The sequence below is a fragment of the Triturus cristatus genome, chromosome 2_1 (genome assembly GCF_964204655.1).
Source record: "Triturus cristatus chromosome 2_1, aTriCri1.1, whole genome shotgun sequence".
NCBI lineage: Eukaryota > Metazoa > Chordata > Amphibia > Caudata > Salamandridae > Triturus > Triturus cristatus.
Window position 1 is genome coordinate 766,267,462 of NC_140581.1, and position 13,439 is coordinate 766,280,900.

At 43.9% G+C, this 13,439-nt stretch overlaps 1 protein-coding gene across 1 annotated transcript in view; it reads left to right on the forward strand.

The window, feature by feature from the left end:
- Positions 1-13,439, forward strand: part of SLC12A2 (solute carrier family 12 member 2) — a 345,212-nt gene that overhangs the window by 181,978 nt on the left and 149,795 nt on the right. Inside the window, exon 12 of the mRNA XM_085632709.1 lies at positions 12,613-12,736. Within this exon, the coding sequence (XP_085488835.1) occupies positions 12,613-12,736 (124 nt within the window). The remainder of the gene's footprint in view (positions 1-12,612; positions 12,737-13,439) is intronic.

The following is a 13,439-nucleotide window of genomic DNA, read 5'->3' on the forward strand; positions in this document are numbered from 1 at the left end:
GGAACGTGTGCATTGGGTCTCGAATGAGCGATACGTAGTTTGATGCTGCCTCAGTTTTAATCCTTTTAGCTGTTGCTATTGCTTCAATTGCAGTCTGCTTGGCAGCCTTAATCCAAACAGTAAATTGTTTAAAGTGAGTTTCTACTAGATCCGAATCAATATTGCCTTCAAGTAGCTCTGCAGATACACATAGCGCTGCACAAGGCAACTTTATACGTAATCAGTGTTTTAATGCATGGCTCCACAGATCTATTTTTCTCATGGAGACTAGCTTCTTTCATATTACACTTTTTGCAGTTGTGTGCTTGACCTCTTTGAGCAGGAAAATATGTATGTATGAATATTTTGTTTGGATGCTTGAGCGCAGGCTATTAACCATCAAAGAGTCGTCTATGATTGGAAAGGGTAATAATAGAAAATAGACAGTTTCAGTAGCAGTGGTAACGTGTATTTGTTTAGTCTGAGATGTTCAACACCTCCCCCCCCCTTATAACCACCCTCAACCTGAAATAGCCTAGTTGTCAACTGCTTGTCAAACATTTGAGGTCACATGTAAACTAATTTTAATCTTGAATTGCTGTCCTAAATCACCTTAATGGAAATTATTTTTAAAGATTGTTTTTTAATAACATTGGCACTCATAGTTGTAAGTCTCCTTAATTGGGCATTGTCTTGTTAATCCACCGTTGTTTGTAATATAATGGAAGTGTGTCACTAAATCAAGAGTTAAGGTTGGCAAACTCGCAGGCAGAACTGAAGAGTGAAAACAAGATGCAATGGTATTGAATACAGCAGTTATGTTGCAAAGTTGAAGGATGTTCGTTGACAAAAAATATTGAAATGAATTGATCTAAGAGAAAAAGTAGAAAATTGTTGTAAACATGGTGGTGATTTGAATTCTAGGCAGTTTTGAAGGAGTTTTGCTCTGCTCCGTAATGGTTAAGTTCACCCAGATAAGGGCTGGACAGGAGAGGTGGTTCAGTCTTCCACATGCAAATGTGGCAATAAGTTGTTGAACCTTCACCTTCTAAACCTTCAGCCACAAGAACCAATTATCGCTCATCACATCACATGAGCTGTGAAAAGGGTAGTGCATCTAAAATCCACTATTTCGGAAACATTATCCCAACATCTGTGATTCCTTTTTAGAAACCCTGGCTCTTGATGATCAATATTTCTCGCTCACAAGGGCACTTTTCAGATGGTCAAAAAACTGGCTAGATTATTCTCACCTTAAAGTCTAATCTTGATACAAGCAACCACTATAATTGCAGGCTGGTTGCTAGCCTACCATAATTAGTCAAAGCCATTGAATGAATGCTACATTTCCAAACTACTATCCATATTTGTAAATTAGTTTGTCTCTCATGGTGTATTAGTTTAAATTCAGATCGGACTTGAGCATGGCAATAGCCAACCTGAAGGTGCTTGATAGCTATTAACTTGTTCAATAGAGGGCTCAAATTTTGCTGATAGCATTGGACCTCTCTGAAGTTTTTCACAGTATTGATTATCAAAGGACGCCAATAGGACTTGAACGCAGAATGGGCCTCCACAGCCTGGTGCTAAATTGGGTTTCTTTCGATCTCTCCGATTTGTAACCATCAGCTAAAGTTTGAACACATCTCAACATCCACCATGAGCTGTAGAGTCCCAGAAAGATCTAGATTGATACCCTTACTATTTATCCCCTTCTTAAAATTCCTCTCTGAAACATTAAGAGACTGAATTTCCCATACAGCAGTATGCAGATGCCTTGCAGCTTTACCTAAAAAGTCTTGTTAAACTGACATCTTAAAATCTTGTCTCGGGAATATGAATGCTAATTATTTCCACCTCCTAAAAACGTACTTGCTTAGTTTATGCTGTTAACCCTTCAGCAACAAAGACACACTGGACCCTTTCTACTGAATGAACTCTTTACGACTTCCAACATTCAGAAAACTGTTTAAAGGGCAAGCATTTATTTACAAACTAACTCAAGTAAAGGAAAAAGAGCAAAGAAGGTGTCCTGCAACACTTATTTTTAAAAGCATATTTATTTTTGAAGACCTTGTGCAGCAAACATATAAAACGTCTATTCTAATTTCCAATAAGTGTATTTTATTAACATGTAGAAGAATTTCATCTTAGTACATCAGATTATATCTCCCATCCTCACCTCACTAATTGTGTTCAGTACACGATAAATAGGCTTCTCTGGTTGCCTGTTCTTCTCCTTTCCAGTTAACTCCTACTACAATCTCTCACTGCTGTCACCTATATCCATGCACACTCTGCTTGCTAAAAGTAATTCTCTTTAGTGGTGTTCTCTTTGACTCCCATAGAAAACTTTGTTGCTGAGCAGCATTAGATGGTAGTTGGGCAGTTTAGCTGAATGATGGAGGTGGCAGTGAAGGACCGGGAATCTGAGTAAGATGGCTTAACCTGGGTGTGGGATACAAGAAAATGGAAATTGGGGTAGAAGAAGCCATAAGGGGCCGAGGCTATGAGTATTAGGAGATAAGCTACCAAGTATATTGCATCACAGATAGTATGGCGGAATAGATTGAGCGAAATGTTAGTATTTTGTGTACCACACTGTGTAATCACCTTTGTCATTCAGTGTTGGCATTCTCCACTCATTAAGTATTTGAGAGCATCGAAGAATTCAGTCTGTTTTGTATATGACAATATTCAGAAAACCAAGGGTTGTCGACTTGAACATGCTTACCCATAACAGAATGGTGCAGTTACTGTCCTAATTTTATTTATTGTTTTTTATTATTTTCTTTGCCACAATTATAGTACATTACACAAAAGAGAAGAAACAAAAAGAACATACCAACAGCAAATGACAAATAGCAACAGGTAGAGCATACAAATCACAAAAAACAAGGGTAACATCCACTGAGGTATAATATATAAAATAATACAGTTATAATAATCTACTACCTGGAAGAGACCGCATCGAAGAACCCAATACCTCCCAATTCAAAATAAGGTTACTGTAAGAAAGATCCAGAAAACAAAAACATTGTCATTAATCCCATTGCAGATTAGAACACACCCTTTTAAATTTTAACCAAGAACATGGGCCTCTAGCTTTGGTTAGTGCTAGTTCCATTTCGTATATATGCCGAAGTAAAACCCAAAATTCGTTCATGCCTGGACACGTGTTTTGAATTCATGCACGAGCTATACATAACGCACACAGGCTATGATAATTGATACTACAAATCTCGTATAGCTGCCTATATCCGGTATTACCCCTAATACTACTTCCTCCTCCGCTATCGGAGCACCGTAGCCTACCAGCGTTGTTAAAACTTCAGTTATATCTAAACAAAATGCATTCAACCTAGGGCAAGTAATAAACCTATGCCGTAAATCTGCTGCGTACTTGTGACATTTTGGGCAGGATGATTTAGCCGATGGTTGAGTTGAAGCCCATTTAGAAAGAAGTTCAGGAGTGTAATACAACATGAATACCGTCCTATATTGTTACACTTGAAAGTTGACAGATGTTACAGCTGCGTCAATGAATCTCAAAGAAACCTGTATTTCCTCCTTAGTTATATCGATTTCTAGGACCAGACTTAATTTTGCTGCCACTTGCACGATATCATCCGTGACAGCTGCAAGAAGTTTCTGATAAACTATGCCAATAGTTCCTCGACCAGAGGTCTTAAACAGTGCAGATAATACTCCTGTGGGCTTCATCTCTGTTAGCCTCTGACTGGTAATAAAGTGGTCCCTAATTTATATATATTTAAAGAATGTACTCTGCGGCAGCCTGAACTCATCCTGCAAAGCTGAGAAGGATTGAAACCCTTGTCCGTCGTAGAGTTGGCCAAGCTGAGATAATCCCTTACATAGCCAGCCTCTACCTGTGTAATCGTGAAATATGTCGAGCAGTTTTGGATTACCCCACAACATGTAGGAATGCAACACATGCAGAGAATATTTTTTGCAAATATCTTGCCATATCCTCATAATAGCTTTTATTATCTTGAACCAAACCCGTTTGTAATAGTTGGGGTTGGCCGTTTTATAAAAATAGAAACCCTGTGCTTGGTCCGCAGGATAACTGATATGACAACCACGTGGCACGGGTATCGGGGCCCTTAAGTAAACTTTGGATTCGGCCTACAAAAGCAGCCCAAAAATATCATTTAAAATCTGGGAGTTTAAAGCCACCGTGTTTATAAGATAATTTTTATATACCGAAGGGCTCTCCTTGCATGCTTGTTGCCCCCAAATAAAACTACCTACAACACACCCTTATGCTAATCGGAAGCCGGTGCCAACTTCGTAATTTTGCCACCATTTTTATTTAGCAGTGGCTCATAGTTCAGTGAGACCATATCATCCACTCGACTACTGAGACTGACTCCAAGATAAGTTGCCATTGCAGTAATCCCTAGCGTTGATGGGGCCACAAACAGCTGAAAGTTAAAAATATTCTGAGTCTTATTCGGGATTCGTTTATAGACGGAAAATGAGCCAAAACGTCGCGCCTCTTGCATAATTTGAGCTATAGCATCTATCGGACTGGTGGAAAGGATAGCAATGTCATCTGAATATGCAGTTAGTTTTAGTTCCAGACCACTAAGGGACACGGGAAGAATCCTAGCATTATTTAACAAGTGCTTAACAAATGTTTCTATATAAAGAGCAAACCGTAATGGGGGATAGTGGACATCCCTGTCACGTACCCCTTCTAACAGGGAGTTGAATTGAAACAAGGCCGTTAAGCTTAACTGCAGCTGTCAAATTGCAATACAGTTTCTGAACCGCCAAGTTAACCTTTGACCAAGGCCGAGTGCTGACATAGTCAGTCATAGTGCTCCCCATGCAACTCGGTCAGAGGCCTTCTCGGCATCCAGCATCTGCATCCCTATACGTTGGTTTTGTTGACCAGAGACGTCAAATGCGGCAATAGCTGTATTAATATGGGCAGCCGTGTGTCTGCCTGGAACAAAGCTGTGCTGCTGTTCCGAAACTAAATGGTGAATAACCGAAGCAAGCCGTGAGGCGAGGATTTTGGAAAAGATTTTAGCATCCGTACTAATCAACGATATAAGACGATACAAACTCGTATTGTCCACCGGTTTCCTCTTCTTGGGAAAGACTGTAATGTTAGTAACATTCCAAGCGGAGGGGACACTCTTATCAAATAATGCAGCTAAAACGGGTACCAAAACATCTTTAAAGACTTTATAAAATTCAATTGAAATAGTGTCCTCCCCAACAGCCTTACCCGCTGGCAGTACACTAATCGCCTCCTCTACCTTTCTCAAATCAACTTTTTTTTTTTTTTGTTTTTTTTTTTGCAATGTCTTGGACTCCAAAGAGTTCAAAACCAGCATTCCACTCTCCTGGATAAAATCCAAAGCAGAATGTTGATTAAAAAATGCTGATTTGCCATATAAATCTGCACAGTAGAGTCTAAACTGTTCCACTATATCAGCTGACTGAGTGCAAGACAGACCATCTACCCCTTTTATTAATGTAACACGAGATCTAGCCCTTTGGTCGGCAATCTGTGTAGCTAACAAACGGCCAACCCTTTCCTCATATTCATACTGTTTAGATTTACACTTAGGGTAGTTATTGGCTACTTTATCACTCAGCCCTCTCCTAAGTTTGGCTCTCACTTCTACCACCTGCTGATATATTCGTTGTTCCGTATTATCTTTCTCAGCAATAGCTCTTGCGTTTTCTTGCTCTAAATCCAAGCAGAGCTTATGCTCCTGCTCCCTTTGCCGTAAGACATGATGATTCTGCCTTAAAATAAACTGTAGTGTAGCCCCTCTTACATAGGCCTTCAGACAATCCCATACCACTGCTGCAGATGCCGTGCCCCTATTCTCCAAATATTCTACTAGTGTTCCTCGAATACATTTTAGATAGTCAAAATTACTAAGAAGATGTCTAGGAAATGAAAATTCCCTAGTTGAGGCTTTACCCCCGGGTTCGGTCTGTAGGGTTGACATGACTGGGTTGTGATCAGATGTAATTTTGGGACATACCTCAATAGATGCTTTTTCCAACATTCCTCTATTGATAAAAATCATATCGATTCGGGAATTCTGTCTGTGGAGACGAATAAAATGTATACCCTGGACTAGATTGGAATAGTCTCCTCCAGGCATCTTCTAATTGATGTGTATGAAGTAGTTCCAAAATAGCAGCCCTAGTCCTGCGCATTCTAGCACGAGTTGTAGTATTGGTAGTATCAATTTTTTTAAATCAATTATGCAATTAAAGTCCCCCATCACTATCCGCTCGCCCACCCACTCCAATAGTTCAGAACATAAATGTTAAATAATCTCAGGGCAATACGTGTTCGGGCCATATACCACACATCGTAGTCTTACACCCAGCAATCAACAGTTGGGCAATTGCCAGCTCCCTTTAGAATCGGCCATAGTTTGCAAGACAGTCGTTCTACAATTCCTAGACTATAATATAGCTCCCCCCCATCCCCGGATGGAGACTGCCTGCAAACTACATACTAGTAAGTCTAAACCAAGCTGTTTAAGTAAAGCTCTGTCCTTAAATGCTAAGTGCATTTCTGTGAGACCCAATATGAGGTTTAAATACCCAAAGCTCCTCCATTACTAGCCTGAGCTTTCTGGCCTGATTAAGCCCCGCTACATTCTAGCACATGTATTTAAAATCCAGCATTAGATATCCCCCCCTCTATTACATACTCCTGTCCCTTATGCTCTACCAATGAAATTTTTACTAAGCTGTTGCTATTTGCAACCCTCCCACCCTGCCCCCTTCCATTATGCCGTTCCACCAGTGAGTGCTATGTGAAGACGTTCTTTCCTAGGAGGACGCTATTTGGCCGTTCCACCAGTTTGGCCATGCCCCGCCAACTACCATTCTATTATTTTCACTCACCCTTCCTACTACTCCCTCACCCCGCCCCGCCCCCGCCCCTGTCCCCCCCGCCCCGCCCCCCCCCAGAGCCTGTGAAAACAAAAATCACCCCCTTCCTTGCTGTCCCTAAAAGCCAGCCTTACGAGAATGCCCCTCCTACCACCCCCCCCAACCCCCTTCCTCGCCTTAAATGTGTTCAAAGTGTCAAACTCAAAAAGGGAGAAAAACAAATAACCTAAAATTTGACGCCAACAGTGGACAAACCAAAAATACTTTCTCTATTGTCCCATCATGTTTCACCTTTGACAGTTAAATCATTTTCTAGCAGTTAGCTGCCATTTTGCTAACGCTTGCTTGGCATCATGTTCTCTGGAAAAAAAGAAATGTGTGACTGGCCATCGCTAATAATCTTGAGGCGAGCTGGTTCCTGAAGAAACACTTGAGCACACTGCCTTAAAAGGATCTATTAATTGATGTAACCTCCACCATTTGTCCATTGTTGATTTGCACAGATCAGAACATACAAATATAGACATAGTGTCCAATTTCACGGGAGCCGAAGGGCGTGCCTTTAAATAATTAAATTGCTTGATGTAACAAAAAAATTGCCCATAAACGCCAATATTGGCCGTGAAATGTTTCTTAGCTTGATTCCCTTGAGAGATAGTCAAAGGCAGTCTGTGTGCCTGCTGGACCTGTGAATCCATATCCCAGTCTGCTAGGTCCGGAATTGCTTGTTGAAAAAGATGAACAATAAAGGCCCAGGGATCAGAGCTCTCCCTTCCGGTACACTGAAAATCCTCAAATTCTGTTGCCGTTGGCGATTCTCGAGATCCTCTATTAGCCTTCATAAGCATCATCGAGAGTCCTACGTTTTAGGCAAATTCTCCGTAAATATATTGGCGTCCTTGTTAGACCTGCCAGCCCTTTGGCTGTCCCCTCCTCATTTTGCTTCCTTTACCCTCTAATTTTTCTGTCCACTAGTTTTTTTTGGTGTTGACTTAGAGGCTCTGGGTGCCCCATTATCACTAATTGATGGTGTGGCGCAAGGTGCTTCCCTAAAATGGAGGGAGAGTGAGAGCTCCTCTACAAAATGGTGGCATAAACTATCACCTCAGAGACTGGGCCATAGGCTGACATGAGGAGTTCCAGAACCTTCTGGGCCACTCTGGACAGTCAGGGCCCAGGCTATATATAGAGGTGAGGTGCGTCGGCCATTTTGTGTGAAGTGAGTAAGGCACCTGAGTGGGGAGGTAGGTGCGCTGGAGGGGGAAACTGACTGTTCTTAGGGCCTGCTTTCTTCCCCCCTCGGTTGACACTGCCCCCTACCTCGTGACCTAGCCCTGCCGTCAGCCTCTGACCCTAGGATCACGTTAACCTTTCTGTGCTCCCCACCTAGCCAGGACCCCTGAAGAGAACCGGGGAAAGGAGTTAACACCTACAACCTTATCTTCTACTTCCCTGACTGGGCCTGGGCCCCCCCTATCTTGATCTGCCTCTGGCGTGTGGACTGCCACCTCCCAACCCACCTGCCCTGAGCCAGGGCGTAGCTGTGAGGAAGAAGGGAGCGCTAGGCGCTGAGAAAATCGCCACCCCTTAATTTGTGTGAGGAAGAAGGGAGCGCTAGGCGCTGAGAACATCGCCACCCCTTAATTTGTGTGAGGAAAAAGGAAGCGCTAGGCAAAGAGAACATAGTCACCCCTTAATTTGTGCCACCCCCGTCAGGGCTGCCCCAGAGGGTAACTTACCGCCGTGGCCCTAGGCCGTGTCACCTGTTCCTGCCATCCTTGGGGGGCCCGCAGGGAAGACAGGGGCACTGCCGCTGCCGTCGCAGCCTCATCGACGCGGCTCTGTGAGGAGAGGGCCGCCGGAGTTCAAAGAAGGCCGCGTAGGCCTGAAGCCGTGATCCACCGTCACGTGACGGGGGCGGACTGCACAAAGCCGCCCCCGCCGCTGCAGGATTCAATCTGTGAGCCGCGCCCCCCGCAGGCCGCACTGCCACTGGCGGCTGCGGGCGCGCGCCTCTGCCGGATCCCTCTCTGGTGCGGAGCTGACTGGGAGGTCTGCCGGAGTCCCCGCAACGCGGGACTCCCAGCCGACAGCTGTGGGCCCGGGCCCGAAGCCTTAGAGACCGGCGCAAGGGCCTGAAAAAGGCAGAAGATACAGGTAATCTCCGGGGAGGAGGGCGGGAGGCCCACGAGGCCCGGAGCACGCCCCTTCCCCGGGAAGATCCAACGTGAGGCCCCCTTCGACCCCAGAGCATGACTGAACTGGGCCACGGTCCCCCTTCACGAGGTGCCCCACGGGGAGAAGGGTCTAGCAGATGCCTCAAAGACTTGCCATGTGTTAAAGCGCTATTGATTCCTGCATCACTACGTTATGCTGGACGGCCACTTCTGACGTGTTATCGATCCCATAATTGAAGTGCGAATGTTCTGCCAGATGCAGCGCTATGTGCAGCACTAAGTCTAATAACTCTATTTAAGGTGCTATGAAATCGCTATGTGCAGCGCTATGTTTAATAACTATTTAAGGTGCTATGAAATCGCTTTGAGCAGCGCTATGTTTAATAACTCTTATTTAAAGCGCTATGGAATTTGCTGTGCTGTTTGACCACCAGATGGTGCGCTTGATTTCATACCAGGTCTAAGATATTTATGCAATGCCAATCTAGTCACGATGAAATGTTTTGACCCTAATGTGATGTAGATAAAAACTGATTGGTTTCATTTGAAGGAAAAGAAAAACATGATAGAAGGAAAGATAAAGCTTTTCTAATTTTTCTAAATCCTCTGGTGTAGTGTCGTTTTTAGTGGTGGTACGCTGGAGTGCTGAGGTGAGTGGGATGCAAGCACGACATGCTACTCTGGAACTAGGCCTTTCCACCTGAGCCAAGCTACCCAAGGACTTTAGGTCCAACAGTCCTCTACTGCTGCGACATGTTCCTGGAGATCGAGGACTTCAGACGAAAGTTGCGTAACCTTAGCAGTGACATGTGATGCTTGCCTAATTTCTCTACTGTCCGTTTTAGCCTGCATGTAGTATTTTTGAGCCTTCGCTCTCTGGGTAGTTAATGCCTGCAAAATGGCAGCCAACGATTGCTCCTCAGTCATTAAGTTGCATACCCTTTGTGGAGGCTCCCAATTCCATTGGGACCGATACAGATACTGTACAAGCTGAACAACAGGCTAGATCCGAGGATGTTAAAGAGACCATGGGTATAGATGTTACCATCAATCTGAGAGACCCAGCCAAGGATCGGTCAGAGGAGATGTGAAAATCAATACTTCGAGCTTCAGATGCCACACCGCCCCCTTCGGAGCCATCATGTTGTATTGAGAAGGAGCCACGAGTTAGCACAGATGCTGATAGTTCACCTTTGCTTCCGGCTCCAATTACTGCCACTGCTGCTCCCATATCACCAGTGTTAGCCTAGAGATATCGGCCTTAACTTTGCCCTTGGAGGCCACCTATTTACGCAAAGGACTCGCCCCTGGTCCGGCTTTAGAACTGCTTGCCATTGACTTCTTCAGCCGACCAAGTGCATCCGTAAATTGGGGCTTCACTCCACCACCGTGACCTTTACCAGCTCTAGTGGTTTTAGGGCCTTTCGCTTTTGCCCCTTTCACCCCTACTGGGGCGTTGATTTTCAGATTCCGAAGCTCCTCAGCCTCTCCCATGCAGCTTATCTGAAATCTCTGCTGATCTGCACCCCCTACCTGAAACCTCATTTGAGTATTTCCCACACTTTGGGCTGGGTTAGACTGTTCCATGTCCAATGACCGCTCAGCATTTTTTCCATCAATCCCAATATCTGTGGGACCGTGAACCCGTTCCGTTTCTTCAACTGCAGTATTAATTAAACCATCTCCGCACCCTGCGTCTGTATCTGGCAGACCCTTTTGCAACTGTTTCAACATATCCTCTGAGGCCAATACACTAAATTCGGAAATATCAAGGACCGATCCGGTTGCCATTTCACTACCTGTCTCTTTATCTTCACGAGTATCTTTCTTCTTTCCCATCATGTGTTTTGTACTGCTAGCACGGATCCCTTGAGGTTTGACCAGCTGCTCTGCTTCTTTGCCGGTCTCCTTACAATCCGGGGCAGGGGACGATGATAGCATAACTGAGCAAATCGCCTGTCTTTCCTCGTCCTCCCAGCCCTCCTGTACGGCGGCATTGAGCACCTCTGCCATTTCAAGACCCGGAATGGCAGTCTCAGCCACAGGACCAGAGCAGGTCTGCAGCTCTACCGGAACGTAGCAAACGAAGAATTGGTTTCCCCAGTTGAGAGCAGGTATTTGAGCCTGTACTAGGCGCCATCTCCAGATCCGCTAGCACCTCCGTAGACCCATCACCGCCGCCTCCTCCGTTGCGCTGTACCCCCAAGGCTGGTCTAGCCTCGCTGAGTGCTTCCGTACAGCCGCATCCCCTTGTGGACCGCTGCGGGGCTATTGAACCCCCTGCACAGTCTCCAACAAGGCCGCTGTCTCCGGGTTTGTTACTACGTGCAAGCAAAGGGATTCCTGCATTCGGAAAGCGACGGCCGCGGTAGCCTTAACGAAAACCACCGTGCCGCTCTGCCCACGTAGATTGCGTTTTGAAGCCGCCCAATCCGGCACATCAGCTCTCTGATCTCACTACCACTGCTCACTTAGCATCAGCTTTCAAGTTTAGTTCGATGTCGTAACACTGCCATAGAATTGTTGTTGCTGTGGTTTTATTTAACCATCTGTTCTGGAGGGAGTGGGCGGTTATCGGCGACTCTCCCTGGAGCCCGTGGGGACAGCAGCCGGAGATGACCTGTAGCGCGAAATCAATCCGCCATCTTCCTTCCTACCTATCCACCATCTTCCTATCCATCCCTTTGCAGAGCTTTCTACACAACCCCTGTCTTACTTTGAGTGACATTAAAACATTGACTTGGTTATGTTGGCCACTTTATTAGGTAGTAAATTCAAGTAGTAAACGAGCGGAGAATTAACTAAATGAAACTGAGGTATCTCTAAGACCCCCATGTCTCTGAGATTTCTAAATCAAAAACATTGTCTTGCTACTTTCTCCTGACACATACATTATAAAATGAGGTTTTAATAGTTTTTGATAAGTCCTGTTTAGTATTGAGCATCCATGTGAGACCAGGTGGTTTTGCCTTTTCAGTTCGAGCAGGACAATATTGGAACAATTTATCATTCTCACTGAGAGCGTGCCCAAACTTCAAGACTTTCAAAAAGTCTTTGAGACCTGGCTATTTCCTATCTAATGTGATCCAGTGATTGAGCTTTACCCAAGGTATTTGTTGTACTAGCACCAGGATAACTTTTCAGGTCGTAGTAGCACTTCATAAATATTTCTTTCTTTGGTATGATGCAATATAATTTAAGTACACTATGAAACAAAGTACATCAGATGTGTAGTAGGTGTAATGTTGTGGACTATTTATTTGTATAGATTTAAACTGCTGGCTATATAAACAGCAAGCCTATAACTATAGCAGCAGGTTTGAAAGTTGGTCTTTGCATAACTACATTTTAAGTTAAGTAAAAAAATGAGTCCTCTGTCCACCATTACAGGAGTGTTGTAGAATAATGGGAGTCATATTTTGAGGTTACTGTCATCTTTATATTCTCTCTTCTGTTAAATGTTGCTAGAAATTCCTCCCTAGTTGAAATGATGAATGACCCAAATTAAAATGTAAATAGAGATGTAAAACGCACCTTTTCTTTTCTTCTATAGGCATTGTGCAAAGACAACATATACCCTGGGATCCAGGGTTTTGGAAAAGGATACGGGAAGAACAATGAGCCTCTACGTGGTTATCTTCTAACATTTTTCATTGCACTAGGATTTATTTTAATCGGTTAGTAATTTACAACATCAAATCAACTTTCAGTTTACAACATCAAATTTGTTTAAAGGAAACCTTGATCACATTATAGGCATTGAAGTGTAAATGACCACAGCTAAAATGTTGATAAAATGTCAATAGAATTACCAATGTCCTAGTAAGTATGTTTTTTTTAATAGCACAGTGAAGATCTAGATGAAGTATATTGTCTGGTACTCTTTTTACTCCACTCATACATTTACACTTTGCTTATGCTCTGTGCTAGATGGATATTATGTTTAATTGCTAACAAATTGATCCCGTTTATTAAGCAATGATGGCAAGGAGATGTGAAAACATCAGTGGAGACTTATGTCAGATTAGGGCTCCTGTCATACAGAGAGGAGGGGGGATATCCTTTAATACAATGTGGATCTACTGGTACATTTGAGTCCCTCTTTTGCATATACAAGGCTAGGAAACTGGCCACCTTTGCACAGTGCAGTTCATACCCTTTAAATGTGAAAGCAGAGGTGCTATGTTGCCTTTCCCTGCCATTTCCACCACTCAAACCTCAGTTATTTTTTTACCCCATTCGCCCTCTCCCCTATGTGAATACTTGACCCCTTTTCACTACACTTGTGCATTACACAATTTCATGCGTCTTCTAGAATGCTTCTATGTTTGAGTATGGGCTTGGTGAGAGTGGCCAAACATCACTTGCAACTATCGTAAC